The sequence below is a fragment of the Nannospalax galili genome, unplaced genomic scaffold (assembly GCF_000622305.1).
Source record: "Nannospalax galili isolate Female #2095 unplaced genomic scaffold, S.galili_v1.0 scaffold1082, whole genome shotgun sequence".
Lineage (NCBI taxonomy): Eukaryota > Metazoa > Chordata > Mammalia > Rodentia > Spalacidae > Nannospalax > Nannospalax galili.
In genome coordinates this window covers 912,055-936,974 of record NW_008348580.1, presented here as the reverse complement: position 1 = coordinate 936,974, position 24,920 = coordinate 912,055, and the positions used below count along the sequence as shown (strand labels likewise).

General features: G+C 38.1%; 1 protein-coding gene across 4 annotated transcripts in view; it reads right to left on the bottom strand.

The window, feature by feature from the left end:
• The window catches only part of Mllt3 (MLLT3 super elongation complex subunit), a 357,726-nt gene that overhangs the window by 47,907 nt on the left and 284,899 nt on the right, over positions 1 to 24,920 (bottom strand). For all 4 annotated transcript variants that reach the window (XM_008845527.3, XM_017801213.2, XM_008845528.3 and 1 more), the window contains exon 5: positions 20,698 to 21,441. In XM_008845527.3, the coding sequence (XP_008843749.1) occupies positions 20,698 to 21,441 (744 nt within the window). The remainder of the gene's footprint in view (positions 1 to 20,697; positions 21,442 to 24,920) is intronic.

Genomic DNA, 24,920 nt, shown 5'->3' with positions numbered 1-24,920 from the left:
CCTTCAAATATAAATCAGACTTGTGTTATTGACATGGAAGCAGAAAGTTGCATTGGTGTAAGAACCAAGTGACCCAGAGTATCAATACTTTATTCCCTCTAGATGTTTTGGACCTAAAAAATTTTCTCAAGGGATTCCCATTCAGGTCTCAATTTAGTTTTAATAGAAACAACTACATATTGAATATATTACTGGTTTATATAAAATTTAATCTATGCAATTTACAAGTGTAACTGAGAAATAGTCACTTGGAAATAACTACACTGGCGTCACAGTGAGGAGCCCATTCATTCAACCTTTGGGAGCAGATGCCCAGGGTGTCCAAGAACATCCACTGGCAATGGGCAATAGCAAGTATATTTACGAGGAATGCAGAGAACAGTTTTCAGTGTAGGCCCTTCACTTGAACTTTCAGTTGTAGAACTTGTGGGGTCCCAGGGGGCCTGGGACTAAGGGTGACTGGGCAAAGTCTAGTAGCATGCAAATTTTAAATTAGAGAATCCCAAAAATAAAGACAGAAGAGACTGTCTCCATCAACTGTCTTTTTATATGCAAGGTAGGATACCTCTGAGGCAATAAGGTTTCCGTGTTTATATTCTGAGGCTGTGCATTTCCTTAAGAAAATATGATTGAAGGTAAAATGTGTCCAAAGGTACAATAATGGCATGCCTGTTTGGGAATAATCATCTGTTTTCTGACTGGACTTTAGATTTGCTCACAGGAGGGAATTCATGCCTGGTACTGCAAACCTGGTCGAAAGCCCATGGCTGTGGAGCTCACAGGCCCAAAGCAGGGGGACCTACCAGTGTTGTTTTTCCTAAACAGACATGTTGTCAAACAGCCTTCTAAGTATTTATGCTTATACCCACAGACTGGTGCTACTTTCAACCTTGGTGAGAGAAGTTTCTTTTTGCAGTAGGCAGCAGTTGATGCAGAGACTCAAATAGTCAAAGTGCTGAGACTAAGTGATTATGGAGTGCTTAGCCCTAAATGAGAAATTTATATCAACTGCCACAAAGCTCAGGGAACATCTTAATAAAAGGAGCAGAAAAAAATGTAAGAGCCGGAGGATGGGGAGGAGTACTGTGAAACGCTGTCTTCTAGATATGACATGGTCACTGTACACACAAACTCACAGAAGCTATGGTTACCTACACAGGACCTGCACAAGATCAAACCAGTCAATAATTCCTGAGTCTAGGAGGGGTTCATAAGGCTCTATCCAAAACTGAAGAGTTACTGGCAATGGATGGCTAATGAGGGATATGGAGTAATTTTCCTTCAAGAATTTGGCCTCTGTTAGGTTACCCATGCTCAGCAATCAGAACTAATTGAACTCAGTGGGTTACAAAAAACGACAAAGATGAGGACAAGAAGGTGGGAGAGGCCATGAAGGGATGGGAAGAGAGTTAGGGATGGATATGGTCAAGATACATTGTACAAACGCATAAAATTGTCAAAGAATAAGTTAAAAAAAGGATGGTCGCACCATCATTTTATTTTCCCAAATAACATTTTCCTCTTAATAGGTTCAACCTCAAACAGTGATATTTATATATATGTATATATCATATACGTGTGTAAGTATATATGTGTATATATCATTATACACAGGTATATATCTGGGTTTAAGTTTTGTTCCTTAAATGTAATGGTGATTCTGTTAAAACCACTCTGAGATATGCTATAGTCTTTTAGTGATGATAATTAAATATATATTTGAGAATAGCAGGGACAACACCGGCTCTACTAAAATGCTAATTTTCAAGGGAACTAACTGTACTCTCAGTACAATATTGGCCACCTGCAGTTAAAAATCTCAAATATTTTGCATTTTCCCACCTATTCCTGTTTAAATGTGTATTAGTATATTGCTTGTATGTATGTAAGTGCACCTGAGTTGTGCAATGCTGGCAGAGGTTGAAAGAGGGCATCGGATTCCCTGGAACTTTAGTTATGGATGGTTGTTGGCTGTCATGTGAGTTCTGAGAACCAAACCCAGGTCCTCTTCAAGAGTAGCCAGTGCTCTTAACTGCTGAGGCATCTTTCCAGCCCTTTTTTTTTTTTTTAAATCTACTCTTCTATATAAAATAATTTTATGGTTGCAGATTTGTAAACATAATAGCTAAATAAATATTTGTCCACCAAATTCAAGTTACTAAACCAATTTGTCTTGACAATTATGCAACCCAAGGAAACAGATGGAGGGAAATCCACTCTCTTTTTCAGCACACAAGTGGCATTTTATCAGCTGCAATAATTTCAAAAACACATATAAACATGAGAGGGAATATACACATATTTCACCACAGCAAAGACAGCAAAAACAAGGCAGTCATATAACTTTCATGTTATCAGGTCTCTGCACGGTCCCCTATAGGAAACAGGGAGGCAGAAATTTCTTTCACCTCAACATCCTGTTATTGAAATTTCTCTGAATCTATTTTCTTTTTTAAAATACGGAAGCAGGTATTTGGGGATTTTTAGATTCACATCTCTCTACTGTCACAACAAAAGATTAATTTGTGGTCCTTGATTCCCCTGTATTATTTTTGTTAAATATTCTTCATGGTAGAACCAGTTTTGTTTTTTATTTAAAAAAACAAAAAACAAAAACAAAAAAACCCAAAACCCTCTTTTCTTTCCCTGGACATTTTGAAGAGTTCACACACTTGGCTAATTCATGTGCTCTAATACAAAGACAAGGGTACTAAAGCAGGCAATGTGCAATCCAATCTATACACTTTGTTTACTTTGGCCTCCAAGCTATCCCAGGATTGTGTTTGTATGAATGTAGTTGCACAAGAGTGGTTTACATTCTGTGTAACTGTAAATGTTAGAGAGCCAAGACTTGTCTTATCCACACAGTGAGCTCCCTCACTCCTTATGGGCTGCCCACTCCACGTTCATAAAGGGGACACACCAAAACACACATCTCCTGATTGCTCAAATGTATTCAGAGTTAAGACTCTTGAATTATATGAATTAGTTAAGAAGAGTCTTAAGCACACAAATATATGTGTATGTATGTTAACACATCTTTGTATTACTTAACTTTTTTTTTTTTTGGTCTTTTTGATACCGTGTCTCCCTGCACCCCAGCTGGCCTAGAATTCACTTCAGAGACCAGGGTGGTCTCAATCTCATAGAGCTCCACCTGCTTCTGTCTCCAGAGCAGTAGGACTAAAGGCATGCACCACCATGCCTGGCCTACTTTAACATTTTTTTAAGTGTCAATTATGTGCCAGGCACTTAAAAAATCAGACGCTTAAGAGACAGTGTCTTGTCTTCAACACTCTGGATTAGGGGGAAAAAAAAATGAGGAGATAACAACTAGACTCAAAATATAAAGGGTCAAAACTGCCTGCAGTTGAGAAACAGTACTCTGAATTAAAATGTATTAACTGTCTAGTTAATGGACTCATGTTTGAGGAATAGAATTAAAACAAAAACTGTGCCCCACTGCCAAACTGAAAAAAATTGAATCTACTTGTGAAACATGCCACATTCTACTGGCCTACATGGGTAATACACTAATAAACGGAAGAATAAATGCATCACACACACACACACACACACACGTAATGTTTCTGGAAGAAGCACAAGGTGTGAAGGATAATGAGTGGAGCAGACTACTTAGAAAAGAATCAAGAAAAGGCTGAAAGTTAAGCAGGTCAAAAAGGCCCAAATTTATTTCCCCTAGGAAACTCAGGATTCAGGACGATTAAAGTATAAGGGAAAATAAAAGAATGAGGTACAAAGTGTTAGATTAAAAAAATTAAAAGTGAGGCTGGAGAAATGGCTCAGCAGTTAAGAGCACTGGCTGCTCTTGCAGAGGACCTGGGTTCAGTTCCCAGCACCTACATGGTGGCCCACAACTGTCTGTGACTCCAGTTCCAGGGGATTCAATGCCCATGTCTGGCCTCCGTGAGTACCAGGTACTTATGTAACACACATACATACAGGCAGGCAAATGCTATACATGTTATAATTATTTTATTTTTACTTTTTAAAAATATGTATTATTTCTGTGTATGTATTATTTATGTGTATGAGTGTACTGCATGTGTGTAAGTGCACCCATGTCATGCAGTGCTCACAGGGGTCAGAAGAGGGTGCTAGATCCCGTGGAATTGGAGTTATGGATAGTTGTTAGCCACAGTGTGGATGCTGGGACTAGAACCCGGGTCCTCTGCAAGAGCAGCCAGTGCTCTTAACTGCTGAGCCATCTTTCCAGCCCCATGTGTTAAATAGTTCTTTAAAAATAAAAAAGGAAAAAGCAAGGCTTATCCAAACTTTTAACAGGTTGGGAATATAGTGATAGAACACTTGCCTAACATGTGTGAAGTTTAAGTTCAATTCCCAAAACTGCAATAAGTAAATAAATAAATAATGGATTTAAATATCTGAAACTATTGAAGGATGCCAGGGAACCAAACTCATTCTTTCAAAAACTGATAAAGGCCAAGAACCAAACACCACGTTTTCCTTTCTTTCCAAAATTATATTTCTGGTTAAAAAAAAGGTAGAAGAGGGGAGTTTCTCTTTAAAGGTGAATTTTGGCTAATAAATGAAGAATGATGGACTAAAAATATCTCTAATTTCCAACTTTTTAAAAACTGCAGGTATATGTATGGTAGTACATAGGAGTACAGGGGCCTGTGAAGGCCAAAAGAGACTGTTGGATCCCCTGGAGCTGAAGTTATAGGTGGTTGTGAGTCACCCAATATGGGTGGTGGGAGCCAAACTCAGGTTCTCTGCAACTGAGTATGTGCTCTAACTGCTGAGCCATCTCTCCATACCCTAAAACTCTTAATGACTTCATGTGTGTAGAATGAGCAGCAAAGCCTGTTAACATCAAACAGAAACCCCATAACCCCACTCATAAAATAGTCTTGTGCCCCCCAAACAAACAAAAAAATCTGAAAACCAAAAGCATCTGAAATTGATCATGTCTCCCAATTCTGACAGTTTATTTCCTGTCCGATATACCTTGAAGGCATTGTCAACAAAATCCAAACTGAGAATTCTAGGACAAACAACCTTTTTCTCTGCTTCGCATTTTTATGTTAAAAGAGAGATGAGGAAAAAAACATTATGAATGAAATAAGTATCATAGATCTTATGAGAAATCAAGAGGGTAAGGAGACAGCACTATTGGCACATTACCTTCTGGTCTCCCCATGTGCCCACATAAGGGAATGCACCTGTGCAGGACACAGACACACAGACACACAGACACATAGACACAGAGAGAGACAGACACACAGACAGACACAGACAGACACAAGTTCAAGAGGAAAGTCTGAGAAAGTGAGAGAGAGATGCGTAAAGGACTGCAAACTGCTTCCAACAGAAATGACAATGGCATGCTGATGGAGGGCATAGGGAGAGAGACAGACAGACAGACAGACACACGCTCAAGAAACAAGTCTGGGAAAGTAAGAGAGGGATATGTAAAGAATTGAAAACTGTTACCAACAGATATGACAATGGCATGCTGATGAAGGGCCTAGTTTTTCTGTGATCTTAAATTATCAAACTTGGCCTCAAGTTCTCTGCTGCAAAACTCAAGTTCTCTTCTGAAAAGCTCAAGTTTTTTCTTGCCTGAGAATGCTGCAATTGCAAATCATGAAACAGAGGCCATGCACAAGACACTGTATGTGGTTTATAAATTTGGCCTTAAACTTTCAACAAAGAATACTTTATAATCTTTGTACTTTCTAATGAGAGAAAAGAGATCACAGAGCTCTGAACAAGCCCACAGGTCCAATGAAAATAGACACAGGTGATATTATAACACACTATTTCCCTCTTCCAAACCTTTGTGTTTGGGGATAAACTATGAAATTCCTTGATTTTATTACATAAAACAAGTATTGTTCATGGCTTACTTCTGAGTAGGGGTAAGAGGACAAATGACAGGTTTCTGACAGCTGCTAGACACTCAAGGCAGGAAAGAGGCAGCATGCTAGTCCTGCTGGATTCAGACTCAAGTGTGCCAGAAACCCAGCAAATAAAAAACCTACCATGGAAGCTGGCGAGATGACTCAGCAGGCTGAGGTGCTTAAGAAGTCACGCTGACCACCTGTGTTTGACTGCCAGATCCCACAAGATGGTAATAGAGAACGGACTCCTGAGAGTTGACTTCTGACATCTGTATGTGTACCAGGGCATGTGAGCACCTGCACACATGCACATGTGTGCAAAACAAACAAAACAAACACAATCTTTAAAGTTTTGGGCTGGCAAGATGACTCAGCAAGTAAAGCAGCTTGCCATCAAGTCTAACTGACAACTTAAGTTCAATCCTTGGGATCCACATGGTAGAGGTACCGAATCTCTCAGGTTATCCTCTATTTCCAGATGCATGCCATGGCATGGCATGTATGCCCCTTTGCCAGTAAATAAATGAATGTGATAAAAACAATCTATCCAAACTCAGGAATAAGTATGAGGTTCACTTTTAATTAAAATCCTGAAAAATAATGAGGAAGACAAGGAATGTTAGAAATACAGTGAGCACTTTATAGTTCTAGATGTGGATCAGATCACTTAGAGAGGGATTTGACAGATTAGAGTGTAGTTTCAGAAATACTCTTCTTTGATTATCAATAAAATCTTGGGTTAGACAAAATGAGTAGAAATATTTTTAAATACAAACGGGGATGGGGAGATGGCTGTCCATAAAGTGCTTGCTATGTAAGTATGAGAGCATGGTTTAATCCATAGAACCCCACGCAAAAAGCCAGGCATGGCAGCCCATGTCTATAATGCCAGCACTGGACAGGCAACGATGAGAGGATTGCTGGGACTTGCTGACAAAGCCAAATCGGCATCCAGGTTCAGTGAGAGACCCTGCCTCAAAAAATTAGGTGATGAACAATTGAGGGAGTCACCTGACATCCACCTTTGGCTACCCCATCTACCTGCACATACAAATACATATAGGAATTTTGAAAAATGCTACAATCATGAATTTAAAAATCACCAAGTTTCTACAAGGTATCTTTCGTCTTCATACAATACAAGACATAAAATTGTCAAACAGTAGGTTTTTCCCAGGACATAATATTTTTGCCTGAACTAATACATATCTGAATGGCAGCCTGTAAGTAGAAGCTATAATTTTCACAAGTCAGGCATCATCACAAGAATCTATATTTTATAGATCTGTTTTTTGATCCCAAGTATATTACTCTCAGCTCACACACACCCTAGATCACTTCTCCTAAGGAATGGCTACCAATCAGATATGGCTATGCTGCAGAACAAGGATGCTTATCTTCCTGCTTTACACCCTTCATGAGGACAACCTTTAGATAATGCAGTAAAACAGATGGGAGTCTCACAGTGACAGTATGTGGAGTAACTTAATAAGACAGTGCATTGACAAACAAGTTCCCCATGATAAACACTTCAATTTTGTTCCTCAGAAATAATTGTGGACGTATATTAGGTAGAACTCCATCAGTTTTAGAAATCATACTCAACTCTCCCTGCATCATCATATCCAAGTATTCCTGTACTGCAGCTGCACCTTCTTTCTTCCCTTCTCACTGACTGAGGCACCACTACTTTCGGACCCAGAGAAGCCAGAAAGTGAAAGTTAAGACCACTGATCCTTTTTTCCTCAGTTTAGTGGGGCTACTGAGATGACTCAGTGGGTAAAGGCACTTGAGACACAAGTCTGACAACCTGAGTTCAAGCCCTGAAACCCACAATGGAAAGAGAACTGACTCCCACAAGTTGTCCTCCAACCTACAAAGCATGTCATAGCACATAGATACATCTGTACAAAGGGGAACACACACAATAGTTAGTGTCACTGTGCTTTACTTTGAGACCTCCCCATTTCAGTGAAGACCACACACTACACACTGGCCATCTAGTTTATTTCATGTTGTTTTCTCCTCAAAGCCCAGCTTAAAATCTAATCATGTACTATTGAAATATCTAATGTGGTACTGTGTAAACTAGCAACCACATTCATATTTTACTATACAACATCCTTAGAATAATCAAAGAATATTACCATTAAACATGTTCAGAAGAAAATGTTTTTATAATTCAAAGTGATATGTATAGTCTATGTATGTGTTTGAGAGAGAAAGAGAGGGAGGGGGAGAAAGAGATGAAGCTACAGAGAGAGATGGGAGGAAGGGAGGGAGGGAGGCAGAAGAGGAACTATTGGAGGAGGGAAGGGACCAATGGGAAGAGGAGTGAGGAATGGTAATGGAGGACACAAATATGATCAATGAAAAAATATATACATAAAAATGTCATAATGAGGCCCAGTGAGGAATGGTAATGGAGGAGGGCAAATATGATCAATGCAAAAAATATATATACATAAAAATGTCGTAATGAGGCCCATTATTTGGTATGCAAACTAAAAAATAGATTATTTAAAATAAGGGAAAAAAGAAAAATTTAAAAAATCAAACACCCCCCCACCAACTTGTGCCATAGTGGTTCTGTGGGAGTACACCCTCTGCAACATCAACGTTGACTTACACGCCAAAGAGTGGTCTTGTGCTTGCTTGAATTTCCTGAAGATGTGCAAAATAAAATATTGCAACTATTGCCATATTCATAATTAACAGAGGAATTTTGTCATATAAATGGGCAACCCTGCAGGGACTGACCTGGAAGACAGTCTGTATTTGGACAACTGCAAGGTGATCAAACAGAGTATTTTTGAGGCAGAAAAATACGCCAAGGATTAGGCACAAGAGAAAAAGCACTGTGTCCATAGTGGAAAACTGCAGTGATTAACTTGGATCTGTTTCTTATTATAGGAAAAAACACCTTGGTAGTGTTCATTCAGAAGGCATGGACATAGTTAAGAAAATTAATGAGACCTTTGTTGACAAAGATTTTGTATTATATCAGAATATCAGGATAACTCATACAGTGGTTTGAGATGATCTATTTGATGACTCTCCTGATTTAATTTCTAAATGATCACTGAAACCCAAAAAGGAATAATTAGATAGTGGTTCAATAGAAGCAGATGAAGAAATTGGTAGATGACTCAGTTAAGAGTACTGGCTGCTCTTGCAGAGGACCTGGGTTCAATTCCCAGCACCTTCATGGCAGATAACAGTCTATAACTCCAGTTCCAGGGAATCTGATGCCCTCTTTTGACCTCTGTGGACATTGCACAACATGGGTGTACCTACATACATGAAGGCAATACACTCACACACATAAAATAAAAATAATAATCGTGTTTTAAAAAATGAAATTGGTGCTTTGCTTTCAAAGGGAGATCAGCTGAAGAAGTAGAAGAAACAGGGAGAAAGAGTCTAAAATTCAAGTTATACTTTTTAAAATGGTGGATATACCATCCAATTTTGTTCTGAAACATAAAGCCCAAACAGGATGCAAACTATGATTTTATAATAAGTAGATGAACAGGAAGAACACTCAAAATCAAGTCACTCACATACAAATAGAAACCACAAGAAGAGCCATGACTGCTCTAATAAAAAAGATGACGAATAATACCAGTCAAAAGTACTAACCAGGGCATATACAGGGAAATGGGTTTTGATCACTTTGAAGAAAAAGAAAGCTGCTGGAATAAATGAAGGAGTAAAAGGGAGACCAACATCAGAACCACAGTTGTAGCCTATGTTGAGAGAGGCATGGTTGCTACAGTAATAGCCACGATTGTTATGAACACAGAAAGGAGAAAAAGACCAGAGAATGAGCGCCCCCCCCAAAAGAAAAATCTCATTATAGATGAAAGAGGAAGACTCAGAATTGAATGGCTAATACTCTTCCCTGACTTAGAGTACCAGAAGAGGTGTTCAGATTGTGTGTCAGTCAAAGCACTTAGACTATGCTTGTTATTTTCCTCTTTACTAGATTATAGACCTTTTAGATTAACACTGGTAACACAGCATTGAAAGATAATTAAGCATTCATATTTAACATCTTTTATATTTTTGGTCTTATCTTAAGTATTTCATACCACAGAAATATACAAACATATATATAAGCAATAAAGAATACTAAATATGAATATCTGTATACCTATCAGCCAGCTATGAAAATAGAATATTACTTAAGAAGTTCCATATGTTCTCTCCCCCTCTCAATTATTATTCTGAATTTTATTTTTGTCCAATGACTTGTCTTTACACTATGTGTATGCATACCTACATGAACTGTCAATTTTGTATACTTTTCAATTTTTATATGACACAATGTATGATTTTTTTAATTTTTAATTTTATTTATTATATTTATGTGTATGTGTGTATTGCCTGCATGTAGGTAAGTGCACCTGTGTCATGCAATGCCCACGGAGGACAGAAGAAGCTGTAGGATTCCCTGGAACTGGAGTTACGGACAGTCGCTAGCTGCCATGTGGGAGCTGGGATTTGAACAGGTCTTCTGCAAGAACAGCCAGTGTTCTTAACCATTGAGCCATCTCTCCAGCTCCATAATGTATGATTTTTAAAAACCCTTAAGGGTTGCAAAAATGGCTCAGTGTATAAAGTGTGTGCTGCATAAGCATGAAGACCTCAGTTCAGATCCCCAGTGTTCTCATAAAAGCCTTTGTGGCAGTATACTTCTGTAACCCCAGCACAGAGGAAGCAGAGACACAGATCCCCACAGTTCACTGGACAGCCAGTCTAGCTGAATTAGCAAGTTCAGGTTTAGTGAAGAGACCCTGTGTCAAAAAAAAAAAGACGGAGAGGGGCTGGAGAGATGACTCAGAATTTCAGAGCACTGGATGCTCTTGCAGAGGATCAGGGTTCGGTTCCTAGCACTCATAAGGTGGCTAACAAACATTTGTAACATCAGTTCCAGGGAACCCAACACCCTCTTTTGGCCGCCATGGGCACTGCACAACACCAGTGCACTTACATACATGCAGGCAAAATACTCATACATGTAAAACAAAAATAATAAATATTAAAATCCATAAATAAACAAGATAGAGAACAACAGAGGAAGAAACTCAGATCAAACTGTGGCCTGCATGGGCATGCATTCATACACACAAGACGTGTACACACATACAGGAAGTGACTCAATGAGATGATGGTTTATGATACTTTATTAGAATAGGTCTGGTGATAAACGGTGGTAAAAATGCTTGCCCACTGTACACAAAGCCCTGGGTTCAATCAGCAACACAGTATACATGAGTACGGTGGTGCTTTAATCTCAGTACTTGGGAGGTAGAGACAGAAGAATCAGAAGTTCAATGTCATGCTCAGCACTGTACAGTAAGCTCTAAAGCCAGCCTGGCATACATGAGACTGTCTCAAAATAATATTAAATAAATCTCATAATAAAGCAAGTATCTATAATTGAATTCCTAAGAAACAGCATTATGACTTTAAATATTGAGGTCCCAAGCTAGGGCTGTCCAAGCATCTCCTTGGTGAATACTAGTTGAGGGCCCTGCCTATAACTTCCTATAACTAGGAAAGGCGAGGAATAAATCTCTTTTTCTGTATCACATGGTCTGTACTTTTCTCTCCCTACTCCAGTCCCCCACTACACATACCTTCCCATCTCCTATGTTTTCAGAATTCAAAAGCAAAATATAGTGTCTCTAAACATTTCAGTAAACCCTTTCCCATTTTCTCCTGCCTAACAGGTTCTTTGACCCTTAGGGGTGATTTTTCTTTGTGGACCTTGACACAGTCTTGAAAGTTTGCAGTCATAAATTGTTATCCACTGAGAACAACTTTTCAAACTTGCTTAAATAATTACAGACCCCAGAAGAAAACTACTCTCTTCCTAATTCCAAGAATGCATAGCCTATATTTTGAATAACAGATTATAAAATTAACTTATAAAATAGAACCAGAAGATTTGAAAAGAAGGTGCCTCCCAAGTAGAAAACACCATTTGTTCCTAGGTTGTATCTTCTGGAATGCTTGATACTGTAGCTCAACTCTGTGAAACAAACTTTTATGTAAAAAACAAATAGGAAAAAGTTCAGGAAGCAAAGAAATAATCCCTAAGACATATTTAATAACATGCAGCCCACAGCCATGAGAGTTTGTTTTACTAAGGTGAATATCTGCAAGAAGAATTAGAAGTCATAGAAGTATCACAGATCTCCCCTGTCCTAGAAGTGCACACCAAATCCATCCAGGACAGACTGTTGCTTCTGAAGTCTGTTGGCAAAGTCCAAACCCACAGGATAAGAAAAAGTGCTATATAATAGGGCTAAGGAAATGGCTCATTGAATAAGAGTACCTGCTGCTCTTGCAGAGGACTGGGTTGATTGTCAGCATTCACATCAGATGGTTCACAACTGCCAGTTACAAGGTATCTGTTGTGCTCTTCTATGGGCACCTACATGCACATGAAGCACATACATATACTCAGACACACATAAAAAATTTTTTATTTTTAATATTTTATCATTTTTATTTTATGTGTATGAGTATATTGCCTGCATGTATGTGAGTGCACCCATGTCATGTAATGCCGCGGAGGTCAGAAGTGGGCCTTAGGTTCCCCTGGAACTGGAGTTAAAGATGGTTCACAGCCACCATGTGGGTGCTGGGAATTGAACCCGGGTCCTCTGCAAGAACAGTCAGTGCTCTTAACCGCTGAGCCATCTCTCCAGCCCCACACATAAAAAAATTTTAATCTTAAAGATACATAAATAGAACAAGAAAATGAGAACAAAGGTTTTCACAGCAGTGCTGTCAACTTCATAAACATCTCTGCAACTCTGAGGTGAATTTATGGGAAAGTAAAATCTTCTCTTAAAGATGCTCTCTACAACATGGGTTCAAATCCTGGTCCTATCACTTTTGTTGCTATTGTTATGTTGTTAAAGACAGACCCTCACTATGTAGGCCTGATTTGCCTAGAACTCACTATGAAAACAAGACAAGCCTCAAACTCACAGAGATTCACCTACGTCTGCCTCCTAAATGCCAGAATTTAAGGTATGTGTCACCATATTCCAACTGGTTCTACTATTTTTAAACATGGCAGTCTTGGGTAGTTTCTTAATCCCTGAGTTTTAGTCTTCTCATCTATAAAATAATGGCAATAAGTCAGGGATGAATGAGAACATATCAAACATTTAGGGCAACTGGCACATGACTGTCACTCAAACGTTTAGCTATACTTATACAGCATTCCCACAGGATGTAATAATGAGTCTTGCAGATACTATGTTGGCTCACATCATTGGTTTTGTGTCTAAAGATGATAGCATGCTTACATAAATAATAAAACACAAAACAATAGTGAACTGAATAGACAGTGGAGCACTGTCAAGAAGGCTCCAAATTCATCAGGAAAAGACACCAGCTTAAAACATTAGAATGAAAATGATCAGTTTTGGCAACTCTTGGTGATAGACAACGGTATGATAGAGCCCCATTTCTACTCACAACCCCTAATGAATGGCCTCTCCAGCTACAGCTCCCCACACACAGCCTTTCTAGCTCCTGCATGTGCTGGAATTACAAGTCATTAAAAGGACTTATTTAATTGAAAAACTAAGACATTACATTTAATTTAACATGTATGAAAACAAGAAAAACTCCTTTAAAAAAACATCTTTTTCTCTACTTCTAATCTTTATCCTCTTTTAAAAAGTAATAAATCAGGAATATGGATGAATCAATGACATGCTGGTTGGTTAGAGTGCATCTTCAATCTGATCACATCCTATCGGAAAACAAAAAAGGTAAAGCAGATCAGGTGAATAGTTCCATGCATATAACACAGTTAACATTCTTCCAACTGCTTTTTAATTTTTTCCACATTTAACTTTTTATTGGCTTTTTGTATATTTCATACAAAAAATCTTCTTTATAACCCTTCCACTTTGGCACCTCTCATAGCCCCCCCACTGGAGTTCATACCTTCTGTAATTTGTGTTAAGGCCTAGCATGTAAAGTTAGTGTCCCCAGATGTCCCTCAGTACAAGATCATCTGCTGGGGTTTAGTCTGTCTATCTAAAGTCCCTCCCTTTTATTTTTATTTTATGTGTGTGAGTGTATTGCCTGCATGTATATAAGTGCGCCTATGTCATGCAATACCCAAAGAGGTCAGAAGAGGGTGTCAGATCCCCTGAAACTGGAGTTAGGGATGGTTGTTAGTCACCATGTGAGTACTGGGAACAGAACCTGGGTCCTCTGGACTAGCAACCAGTGCTCTTAACTGCTGAGCCATCTCTCCAGCCTCATCTCCCAACTATTTTAATTAATGTTCCACTCTAAGCTAAATCTACCAAGAGGTAGAACTACAGCCCCTTCAGGTAATTTTACCTTCAGTTATAAAACACAGAAAACGGGAGCTCAGAATCAGACAACTCCTGACCTCCCTACCCCTGAGTGTGACAGCCCCTAATGAATGGCCTCTCCAGCTAGAGGTCCCCACACACAGCCTGCATGTGCTGGAATTACAAGTCATTAAAAAGCCACTTTGAAAACACAATAAAGACCTTCTTCTCAGCTGCAAGTACCCTTTCACCACATAAAAACCTAAGGCTTCAACAGCAGGACATTTACTGCCAGCTCCACACAGGGTGGGGCACAAGGAAATGAGGGACAACAAAAGACAGGAAGTTTCTTTGCCTTCTCCCTTTTTTTTTTTTTCCTTTTTCAAAGAGACTTTTGTAAGGGCAGTTTAAAGTATTTAACCCCATATCTGAACCACCATCCACTCTGAAAGGAAGTTAGAAAAAAGGAGAGGCTACCATATGATGAGATTTAATTTTTAAAAAAAATTTTATTTGAGTTTTATGTGTATGTGTGTATTGCCTGCATGTATATAAAGTGCACCCGTGTCATGCAGTGTCTGTGGAGGTCAGAAGAGGGCATTGGATCCCCTGGAACTGGAGTTACAGGCCATTGTTATCCACCATGTAGCTGCTGGGAATTGAACCTGGGTCCTTTGCAAGAGCAGCCAGAGCTCTTAACTACTGAACCATGTTTCCAGCCCCCAAGATTGCATTTTTCTCCCTCAAGATTTTTATTCAAAGAAACACTTTGGTAAGTCAAATTCATCAGAAGTTTTGGTTGAAAACTTATTCTTACACTGGAGGCTGAAGTAGGTACATTTTTACCAAATGTAATTTGTCCATCTTCAGGAAAAGATGCTTGGAACTTTCAACTTCACTTGTACATTGTGATCAAATCTCTACAGTGCAAAGTGAAAGAAGGAAAGGCAAAAATAAAGAATTTTATTGCCCAAACCAAACCCAATCATAAATGGTTATTTCACAATCTTCAGTATTTTTTCCTACTTCTCTGCTATGAATATAAAGCTTACTCAGATGATACACACAAAAATTCCATAGGCTACTCTTTAAAACCAGTTACATGAAAAACAAATGTAAACAAAACACTGAGAAATTACAGAAGGTATGAAATTATTTTATGATCAATTACCAAAGTGTAAGTAAGACCTACAATTGTAAGTATTTTTTTGATAATGATATATTCATATATCTTTTCTATCTGCTGAAAAGTGTCAGTCACCAGCAAGGATAAGCACTTGGCTTACTAGTCAGTAAGATGTGTGGATCAGTATGCCCCCAAAAGAGATGACCTTCTACACAGAGAACTGCTCTACTCTGATGGGAGTTACTGAGGTCTTCGGTGTAAAATATCTCACTAAAAACATTGTAGTAATATGCTTTCTGTATTTGCTCACTCATTATAAAACAAATCTTTCTATCATTCTCTTCCCCATCCAAATTCTACAGGGAAAGTTCCTGATGAACTTTCATATGATAATACTAGATTTCTTTGTAAGAAGAAAACATTTAAGGAATCACAAACATTTAAAAAACTACTATAGTTGTGTTAGCAGAACTCAAAGATAAATCATATCTGGAGGTGTTCTTTTTCCAGAAATAGCAACTAAAAAAAAAAAGAAAGAAAAGAAAACCACCAGTGGCCTCACCCAATGCAGCGCTAGGTATGTTCATCTCTTTGGTCTCAATTACAAAACTAAAAGATCTTGCAAAACTCTGCCTTAACTTTTGGTATAAAACCAGATTCTGCCCTTTATTTTTCCAGTGACAGTGAAGCACATGTATATTACTAACAATGCCATCATTATACTACACATCAAGGCAAAATGCTGAGGAAAATGATACATGTCAATTATTTCTCCCCTACTAAAAAGCCGGGCGTGGTGGCGTACACCTTTAATCCCAGCACTTGGGAGGCAGAGGCAGGTGGATCTCTGTGAGTTCAAGGCCAGCCTGGTCTACACAGTAAGTTCCAGGACAGGGAGACCCTGCTTCAAAAAGACCAAAAAAAAAAAAAAAAAAAAAGCATATAAACCCACACACCTGAAAAAGAAATAACATGATTTCTACAGTCATTTTAAAGATGGTAAAATCTCTTTCAAGACTATGGGTTATAAAGGTTCTCAGAAGCCAGGTCACCAGAGCAGTAACCAAAAAAAATTTTTTTAAATAATGAATGTTAATGTCTTATTCAGGCTCACTTATTTTCATAATACTTCTACAGCATGGATCAGATTATGATCTCCACATTACAAAAGATGAAACTAAAAAATAATAAATGTTAGTTTGTCCCAGCTCCCTGAGGGTACTAAGACACAAACACAGGCTGTCAAATGCCAGCTCCCAGACTCCCCATCACCTAACTCTCTATCATCTTCCAACAACTAAGAGATCCCTCAAAGACATACAGTGAACAAGCCACAGAAATCTGCCTGGTTTCTTCTTTCTCATATATGAAAATTTGACAAAAAGACCTGTATGAATCAATAAACCAAACTCCCTGTCCTTCTTGATATTATTGATTTTTATTTTTATATAAAACCTGGCCAAGAGTGGTGGTTGATAACTGGAATCCCAGGACTTGGGAGGCTGAGGCATAAGGACTGTTGTGAATTTGAAGCCAGCCTGCGCTATACAGTAAGCTCCAGACCAGCCTGGGCTATAGAATGAGAACCTGTCTCAAAAAAGTCAAGACAAGAACAAAGGAAGGAAGAGAGAGAGGGCAGAAGGAAGATAGATCTGAACCTAATTTGGTTATGGAAGAGCCTCTTTAAAATACTATTACTAATAATTTTTTTAAAAATTAGGCTGAGGCAAGATGCTTTCTTTACAGACACTATCAAGTACATCATCATTTCCCCCAGCCTTATTTTGTTGGTGTTGGTGTTGCTGTTGTTGTTATATGTGTGTGATATATGTGATGTATGTGTATTTATGTGGGGGCCAGAGGTCAACACTGGATGTCTTCCTTAGTCACACTTGACTTTAGTTTTTGAGACAGTGTCTCTTGCTGAACCTGGAACTCATCAATTTGGCTACTCTGGCTGGCCAGCAAACACTGAGGATCCATCTATCTCCCCTTCTTCTCTACCCCTATAGAACTGGGGTTTATGTGTGTGTGCCATTTCACCAGATTTTTTTAAATGTATTTTATTTATTATTTTTATTTGATGTGTATGTGTGTATTGCCTGCATGTCATGCAGTGCCCACGGAGGACAGAAGAGGCTGTCCTTTCCTCTGGAACTGGAGTTATAGACAGTTGTTAGCTGCAATGTGGGTGCTGGGATTCAAACCCAGGTTCAATGCAAGAACAGTCAGTATTCTTAACCGCTGAGCCATCTCTCCAGCCCTACAACCAGATTTTTGCAGAAGTGCTGCAGATAAAAATTCAGGTCCTCATGCTTGCACAGTAAGCACTTGACTAATGAAGCCACTCCCTCAGCCCATTCCCCATCCCTCTTAATTCTTAAAACTCTTCTGGTGGGTGAATTTTTTCTTGTTTCTGGAGTCCATGATCTCTGCCTCTTCTGTCTAAAATTACTTACTACCCCACAAATGAACATATTTAAATAATAAAGCTTCAAAGGACTTTAGAAAAATCAGGTCAGGTAATCGCCCTTACTCAGAGGTCAACATGCACACACCCTAGGAAAAGGGATAGTGTCCCTGAAGTTGGACAAGCCCCGTACTACTAGATCAGTTAGTTACTGGCTAAGGAAGGCTCCAACTGTCCAGTGTTCAACATTCCAATTCCTACCACTGTCTTGCCCGCAGTTAGAAGACAGTCTAAATATGAAGCTATCCTTATTACTATATAAATGGAATTTCAGTCTCTTTCCTAAAAGCAAAATCTCATTGATACACGACTCACACAGCAGCACTTCTATTACAGCACTGACACTTAAAGAACTAAATCAACCACAAAAGCATTTAGTACCATTTAGTACCAAAAGACTTGCTGAAAGTACAAGTGTTGAATTTCATACCCACACAATACTCAAAAGTTATTAATATACTTTCTCTGCCATGCTATGTACAGCACATGATGACAGGAACTCCTACTGTGGTCACTGGGTTTATGGCTGCTATAATATTCATCATTTTGTAAGTGAACTACCCACTGTTAAGAATAAACAATTCTGTGTTTCAGAAGAATTTTCAAGGCATTGTATAAATCTACCAAACTAAGAATTTTATTAAAAAGAAATTTCAAGGTATCAATTAGTATAAATATACCAAACTAAGTAAGAATTTTATTAAAAAGAATAAATCATGCATAAACAGGAAAGAGCATGGGACAAATGAAAGAATAAACAGAACTGCCCAAGGAAGAGCATCATCTGTGACAGTCTCATGTAGAAAGAGCATTAATAATGCTTTATGAATGTCATTTGGTCTTCCCACAAATCAGGAAAAATTCCAAGAAGCAGCCTTTGAAAGTTTTGATCATTGAAGAAATACATTCTTTCTGAAATAAAGTTTTTATAAACCATTATATATTCACAGTCTGAATTTTCAAATATTGGTGATGACATGCTAAATTGATTTCATAGCTTAACAGTGACTCACAACCCACAGTTTTGAGAACCTTAGTACTAGAAGTGTAACATTTCAGAATATAGACAAAGTTGCCAAACTCAACAATTTTGTTACATTAATCACACCCTGAGAGCATTTTAAGATGATCTGAAACAAAAGTTAAATGCATAAAAAGTACTATCTGCATTAAGAATAAGTTTCAAAGTATTAGGAGAGGTACAGAAGAAGGGAAAGTGCACATGTGGGCAACTCTAACACATTCTATTCTTATCTTTATCAAGCAATGGAACAAATTACCAACTTGCATTATTCTATGTGGTACTCTGCTCCAAATATGAACTTTGATCAGAAATGTGAGATTAGTATTACAGAGTATGGGGAGCAGGTGGTCCCTGGACCAGTGAGATCAGTACTGATACCTTGTCCTGACTCTGACTGGCTTGCTATGTAGAACAGTGCAAACCTAAGTCAGGGAAGGCCTCTCCTCCTTTATCAGAGTTAAAACAGATGATATCCAAGGACAACTTCGTGGGACATAAAGGAAAGGATTCCAAAACCGCCAGTGATTTTTAACAAGACAGCTTTCCTTACCATTTTCTAGAGAACTGACAACACAGAGTAAGGAAATTTCTGGCATTAATGGTCACTACTGACAAATAATTTTAAAAGACCAAACAAAGAAAATAGAACTGAAGACATAACCACAATAAGTGATATTTTTTCTTCTTTAGAAATAGAATCAAATACTTTTCTAACACTCTTTTCACTAGATATGTAAGGTTTTATAATAGTAAGAGGTTAAAATATATAGCCTGGAAATTTCTCCCACCCAATGCTGAAAATCTGTACTTCTAAATCCTAATATCAAACAACACTGGGGGATGGTCAGATGTTCCTTCAGGGATCTATCAGGAAACAAACAGCAAATCACATATTTCATCCTTCTAAATCAGTGTGACTACACATGAAAAAAACTATTTCCTTTCCAAATTGAAAGTAGTTTTACAAGTATACTGAAAAGTAAAAGTTTCAAATTATACATTTTAAATGTGTATAATGCATTGTTACAACAAACTTTGGCTTAATAAAGCTGTTAAATAACATCAACACTGGGGCTAGGGGTATAGCTCAAAGGTAGAGTGCTAGCCTAGCTTGCACGTGGCCTTGAGTTCAATCTTCAGCACCACACAGAAAAAAAAAAAAAATCACAAACTATAACCAGCTTCTCACTTATCTAAAACAAGTACTTCATAATAATGACCAGAAGTATTTTTTAGGTTTCTTTTTCAACTTGCTTTTCTGTTATATTCAAGTTTGAGTGCATTGCTCCCATTTCCCTAAATCAGCACTCACTGAAAATCACAGTAGCAAGGCTTTGAAGGACACAGAATTTATATGCTACTACTCAAATAACTTTTATTGTACTGTGGAATGTATCTTTTCCATAACATCTTAAATTTATTCTATTTTATTTTTTATGTGTATGAGTGTATTGCCTGCATGTACCTAAGTGTGCCTGTGTAGTGCAATGTCCATGGAGATCAGAAGAGGGCATCGGATCCCCTGAAACTGGAGTTATAGAGTTGTCAGCGACCATGTGGGTGCTGGGAATTGAACCTGGGTCCTCTGCAAGAGCAGCCAGTTCTCTTAACTGCTGAGCCATCTCTCCAGCCCCTCCTTAACAACTTACATAACAACCTAAAAAACTACAGATTCCCGAATGATTTCATTCCTTCCCCCACTAGTTAAGAAAATTCACTTCGAGGCCCCTCCAATGCTTCCTTTCTTAGGGGTTGGCACTCCTGTCCTTGCCTCATTCCTTACCAGGAAGCGATCTGAAACAAAACCCAGAAATACTAAAGGAAAGGAGGAAAAGCACAAGCCTACTCACATCAGATTTGGAGGACATGTTCTCCTCCACGTCGGAGTCATTGGGATCCACAATATCATCAAATGGTGGTAATGTTGACTTCTTCTTCTCCGATGCTTCACTCTCAATTTTGACCTTTCCCATCTTGACATGAGATTTATCTTTTATCTGTTTTTTGTCAGCAGAACAAGTGAGTATCAGTGGTGGTGCATTAGAAAAACTTTTAAATAAAGCCTCTGAGCTACTCTTTTTCCTTTTTTTGGCTGAGAGTTCTTCAGACTCTGAAATGGGGGGCCTTTTACTGGGAGCCTTCTTATCCTGCTGTCCACTGGTGATGGTGAGTAAGTTACTGTCTGCTTTTGGCTCTTTTGACATGGGTTTAGGTTCCTTGAAGGCCATCTTAGGAACTATTTTTTCTTCTTTCACTGGTTTATTTTCTTTGGGTTTCTTAGAGGATTCTTTGGAAGATTTGTTATGATCCCTGGAAGGTTCTTTGAAGGCACTTTTATGTTCTCTGGAGTCTTTAGAAGGTTTTTCCTTGTGCTCCTTCATTAATTTGTGAGGCTTTGAAAAACTGGTACTACTGCTGCTGCTGCTGCTGCTGCTACTGCTGCTGCTACTGCTGCTGCTGCTGCTGCTACTACTACTGCTGCTGCTGCTGCTGCTGCTGCTGCTGCTGCTGCTGCTGCTGCTACTACTGCTGCTGCTGCTGCTGCTGCTGCTGCTGCTGCTACTGCTGCTGGTATGAATGCTCCTGTTAGGGTCCTACAGAAAGAAGAAAACGAAACTCTCAAAATGAAATAGTAACCAAGAGTCAAAAGCCAACTCCTTGAGTTAGGGCTATATAAAATGGTCCCTTTTTTGTTCTCAATCTATCCCTAATACCAAAAATATTTTAACTGCAGCATGTTGGGATAACACATATGAGAAACAGAAGGGGAATATGTTACCATGATCAAAGAATTTAATGAGGCAAGATGTCTTCTCCATCATTAGAAGGATACAGTTTTAACACAGTTTGATTCAACAAATGTTAATAACATGCTTGTCCTAGAAGGTACAAAGACAAAGAGCACATGGCTCCACACTAACAGCTATAGCATACCTATGATTGATGGGTGTTGCAAGAACCACCTATGAAGTGCAACGATAAGCAAAAGCAGAGCTATTTAGCTTGGCTGAGATCATGAAGAAAAGAAAAGAATTATTCGCAATTTTAGAAAACCAACATGTGAATAGGGCCCTAGAGAATAAGCAGATAACTACCAGAAGCAGTAGAATGGAATAGCACTGACAGGAATAAATTAAAACAGAGTGAGCACAGCACAGATTGCAACTGGAGAATTCAGTTACAATAGAAGACAGAGAAGAAAGTGGGAAAGTAGTCTAGGGCCGCACAATGAAGCCAGGTTACATTAAATTCTAAGTATCTCTGCAATATAAAGAATCACAAAACCACGAAAAGAAATAAAGTAAGATAAAGCTCAATTTTTTTCACCAAAAATTTCATCAATTGAAGAATATGTCTTTCTCCTAGTAGGAAAAAAGAGAAAACAAAACAAAGGAATGGAGCAAAACAAATAAGTGGAAGTCTTTGGCCATTACTGTTGTGCAATCACGAAAAAGAGATAGCTATTCCTGTTTTACAAAATTTTTCACTCATCAAAACACCTTCAAAACATAAAACCTTCCCATAGTCTTACTACTCAGGGACAAAAACCTAAGTCTATCCATACCATATTTGTGAATCTCCACTATTAACAGCAAAAATAAGAAACACCAGGAGACCCTGAACAATACTAAAGAGTAACTCTTCCATACTCACTTCCACCTTCTAATGGAACCACAGTCAAATTTCCAACTAGAATCTATATCCTCAGGCTTGCTTACTCTCCTTTGCCTGTGCGTAATTCACCCAATTAAGTCGATGCTATAGAAAGTCATCCTATAGTCCTTAAATATCTGGCACATACAAGAAATCAAAGTAGAGGTAGAGGCTATATTTTTCAACAAAATAAACACGTTACTACTTACTGCATCTATGAGAGGAATAGAGTACATATGTTCTTAGATACACAACCAAAAGCAACACTCTAGGTGAAACATCATTGTTCTGCATCATTGGGAATACATATTTTTGTTTCTTGCAAAATCATTTGTCATCTATGTGCTACAACAACAATGAACAAGAAACAAACAAAAAACATAGACCCAATTATTCCTTTTCTGAAATGCATATCTGGTTTCAAAATTACTAAATGGATAAAATTACTAATCAAAGACTTGCTTTTATGCTTCATACTAAATAACCTTACAAAACATCTTAATCTGAGACTTTAAAACACAATACTAAAGATAGAATTCATATTACTGAAATTTCATTATTTAATAAATTCTATTACAGGACATTTCCTGCATGTTTAGCAATACTATGAATAATTAAAGTTAAGTATAATGGACAAAGTAAATTAAGGAAGAGCATTTTCAAATCTAATATCCTCGAGATTTCTTTAAATTGATTTGTTGACTCACTTGAGTTTGGCAATTTGCAATCAGTTTTCTAATTATGGCCTCGAATACCCAAGCATTGCTATTAAATATTCATTCTATATGGAGTATCAGACATTTTAATAAATACAATTTCTTAAGCTATCAACATACTACTAATGTTATACATTAAAGGAAACAATAAACAGCAGGAGGTGGGGTAATTTCTACAAGAGTATTTCAATGATTTACTATTATATTATTTCTGTACAATAAACTTGAATTCTTAATATGAAAAACACAGTGGTATGATGGCAAGATGACTCAGCAGGTAAAGTCACTTGATGCTAAGACTGACAATCACAGTTCAATCTTAGGAACCAACATAGTAGAACAGATAAACACAAACTGTCCTCTGATCTCACAAGTGCATGACGACATGCACGTATACACCTACACATATATACACACACAAATAAATATAATTAAAAATTAAAAAACAGGGGCTGGAGAGATGGCTCAGCTGTTAAGTGCACTGACTGTTCTTGCAGAAGACCTGGGTTTGATTCCCAGCACCCCCATGGCAGCTACGAATCATCCTTAACTCCAGTTCCAGGAGAATACAAGGCCCTCTTCTGACCTCCATGGCACTGCATGACACGGGTGCACTCACATACATGCAGACAATATACTCATACACATAAAATGAAAATAAAAAATAAAATATTTTTAAAAAATTAAAAACAAAGTACACAGTGGTATCCAATACAGACTTTTAAAAATATTTTATTTTTATATATCTATATATAACCTAATCAGTAGATTTTTTTAAATTTTATTGAATCATTAACATCAACATTAAATGCTACTAAGCAGCTGACTAATTACCATTCAATGTGAAGTTTACACATGCTGTATAATTCAGATTCTCTTTGTCTGAAGCTGATTAGGAAAAATTGAATATCAAGTAATGCAAGGGAGAGTGTGCACAATTCAAATCTCAAGTATAAAAAATAAATGACTAAACATAACTATCCATATATTTTCACTAACTTTACAAAGGTACAGTATTTTCTTTCATCCTTGTAATTCTATTGAATGCTTCTTTGTTTATATTCTGGAACAGAACAGTCTTCTAACATGACTCGTCCACAGCTCTAGCTCTAAGTACTAGCCAGAGTAAGGCTTCCCAATTATATATGGCTTTCAGTTTTCAAGTTAGCGCCATGCTTTTTTCCTATGGACAACTCAAAGCAGATTTGTCCATTTCTGTTTCTTCTCTCTAGGTTCTCTCTATCCTACTCTAATTGACCTTCTACACTGTAGAAGGTTTTCGGATGAATGGAACGTGAATTAGAAAAATGCTCCCTCTCAAAGTTTATCAAAAACAATAAGCTTTCCATTTTGTCCTGTATACACCATGTACACATATTTCTTTCTTTCTTTCTTTCTTTCTTTCTTTCTTTCTTTCTTTCTCTTTCACTTCCCTCTTTCCTTCCTTCCTTCCTCCCTTTCTCTCTCTCTCTCTCTCTCTCTCTCTCTCTCTCTGTTTGTTTTTGGTCTTTTTGAGACCCTGTAGCCACAGCTGCCCTCAAACTCACAGAGATCTCCCTGCCTCTGCCTCCCGAGTGCTAGGATTAAAGGCCACCACACACTTTTAATCCCAGCACAAGGCCAGTACCTGATTTACATAGTGAGTTCAGATTACCCAGAAATAGATAGCAAGACCCTGTCGGAGGGAGGGAAGAAGGGAGGGA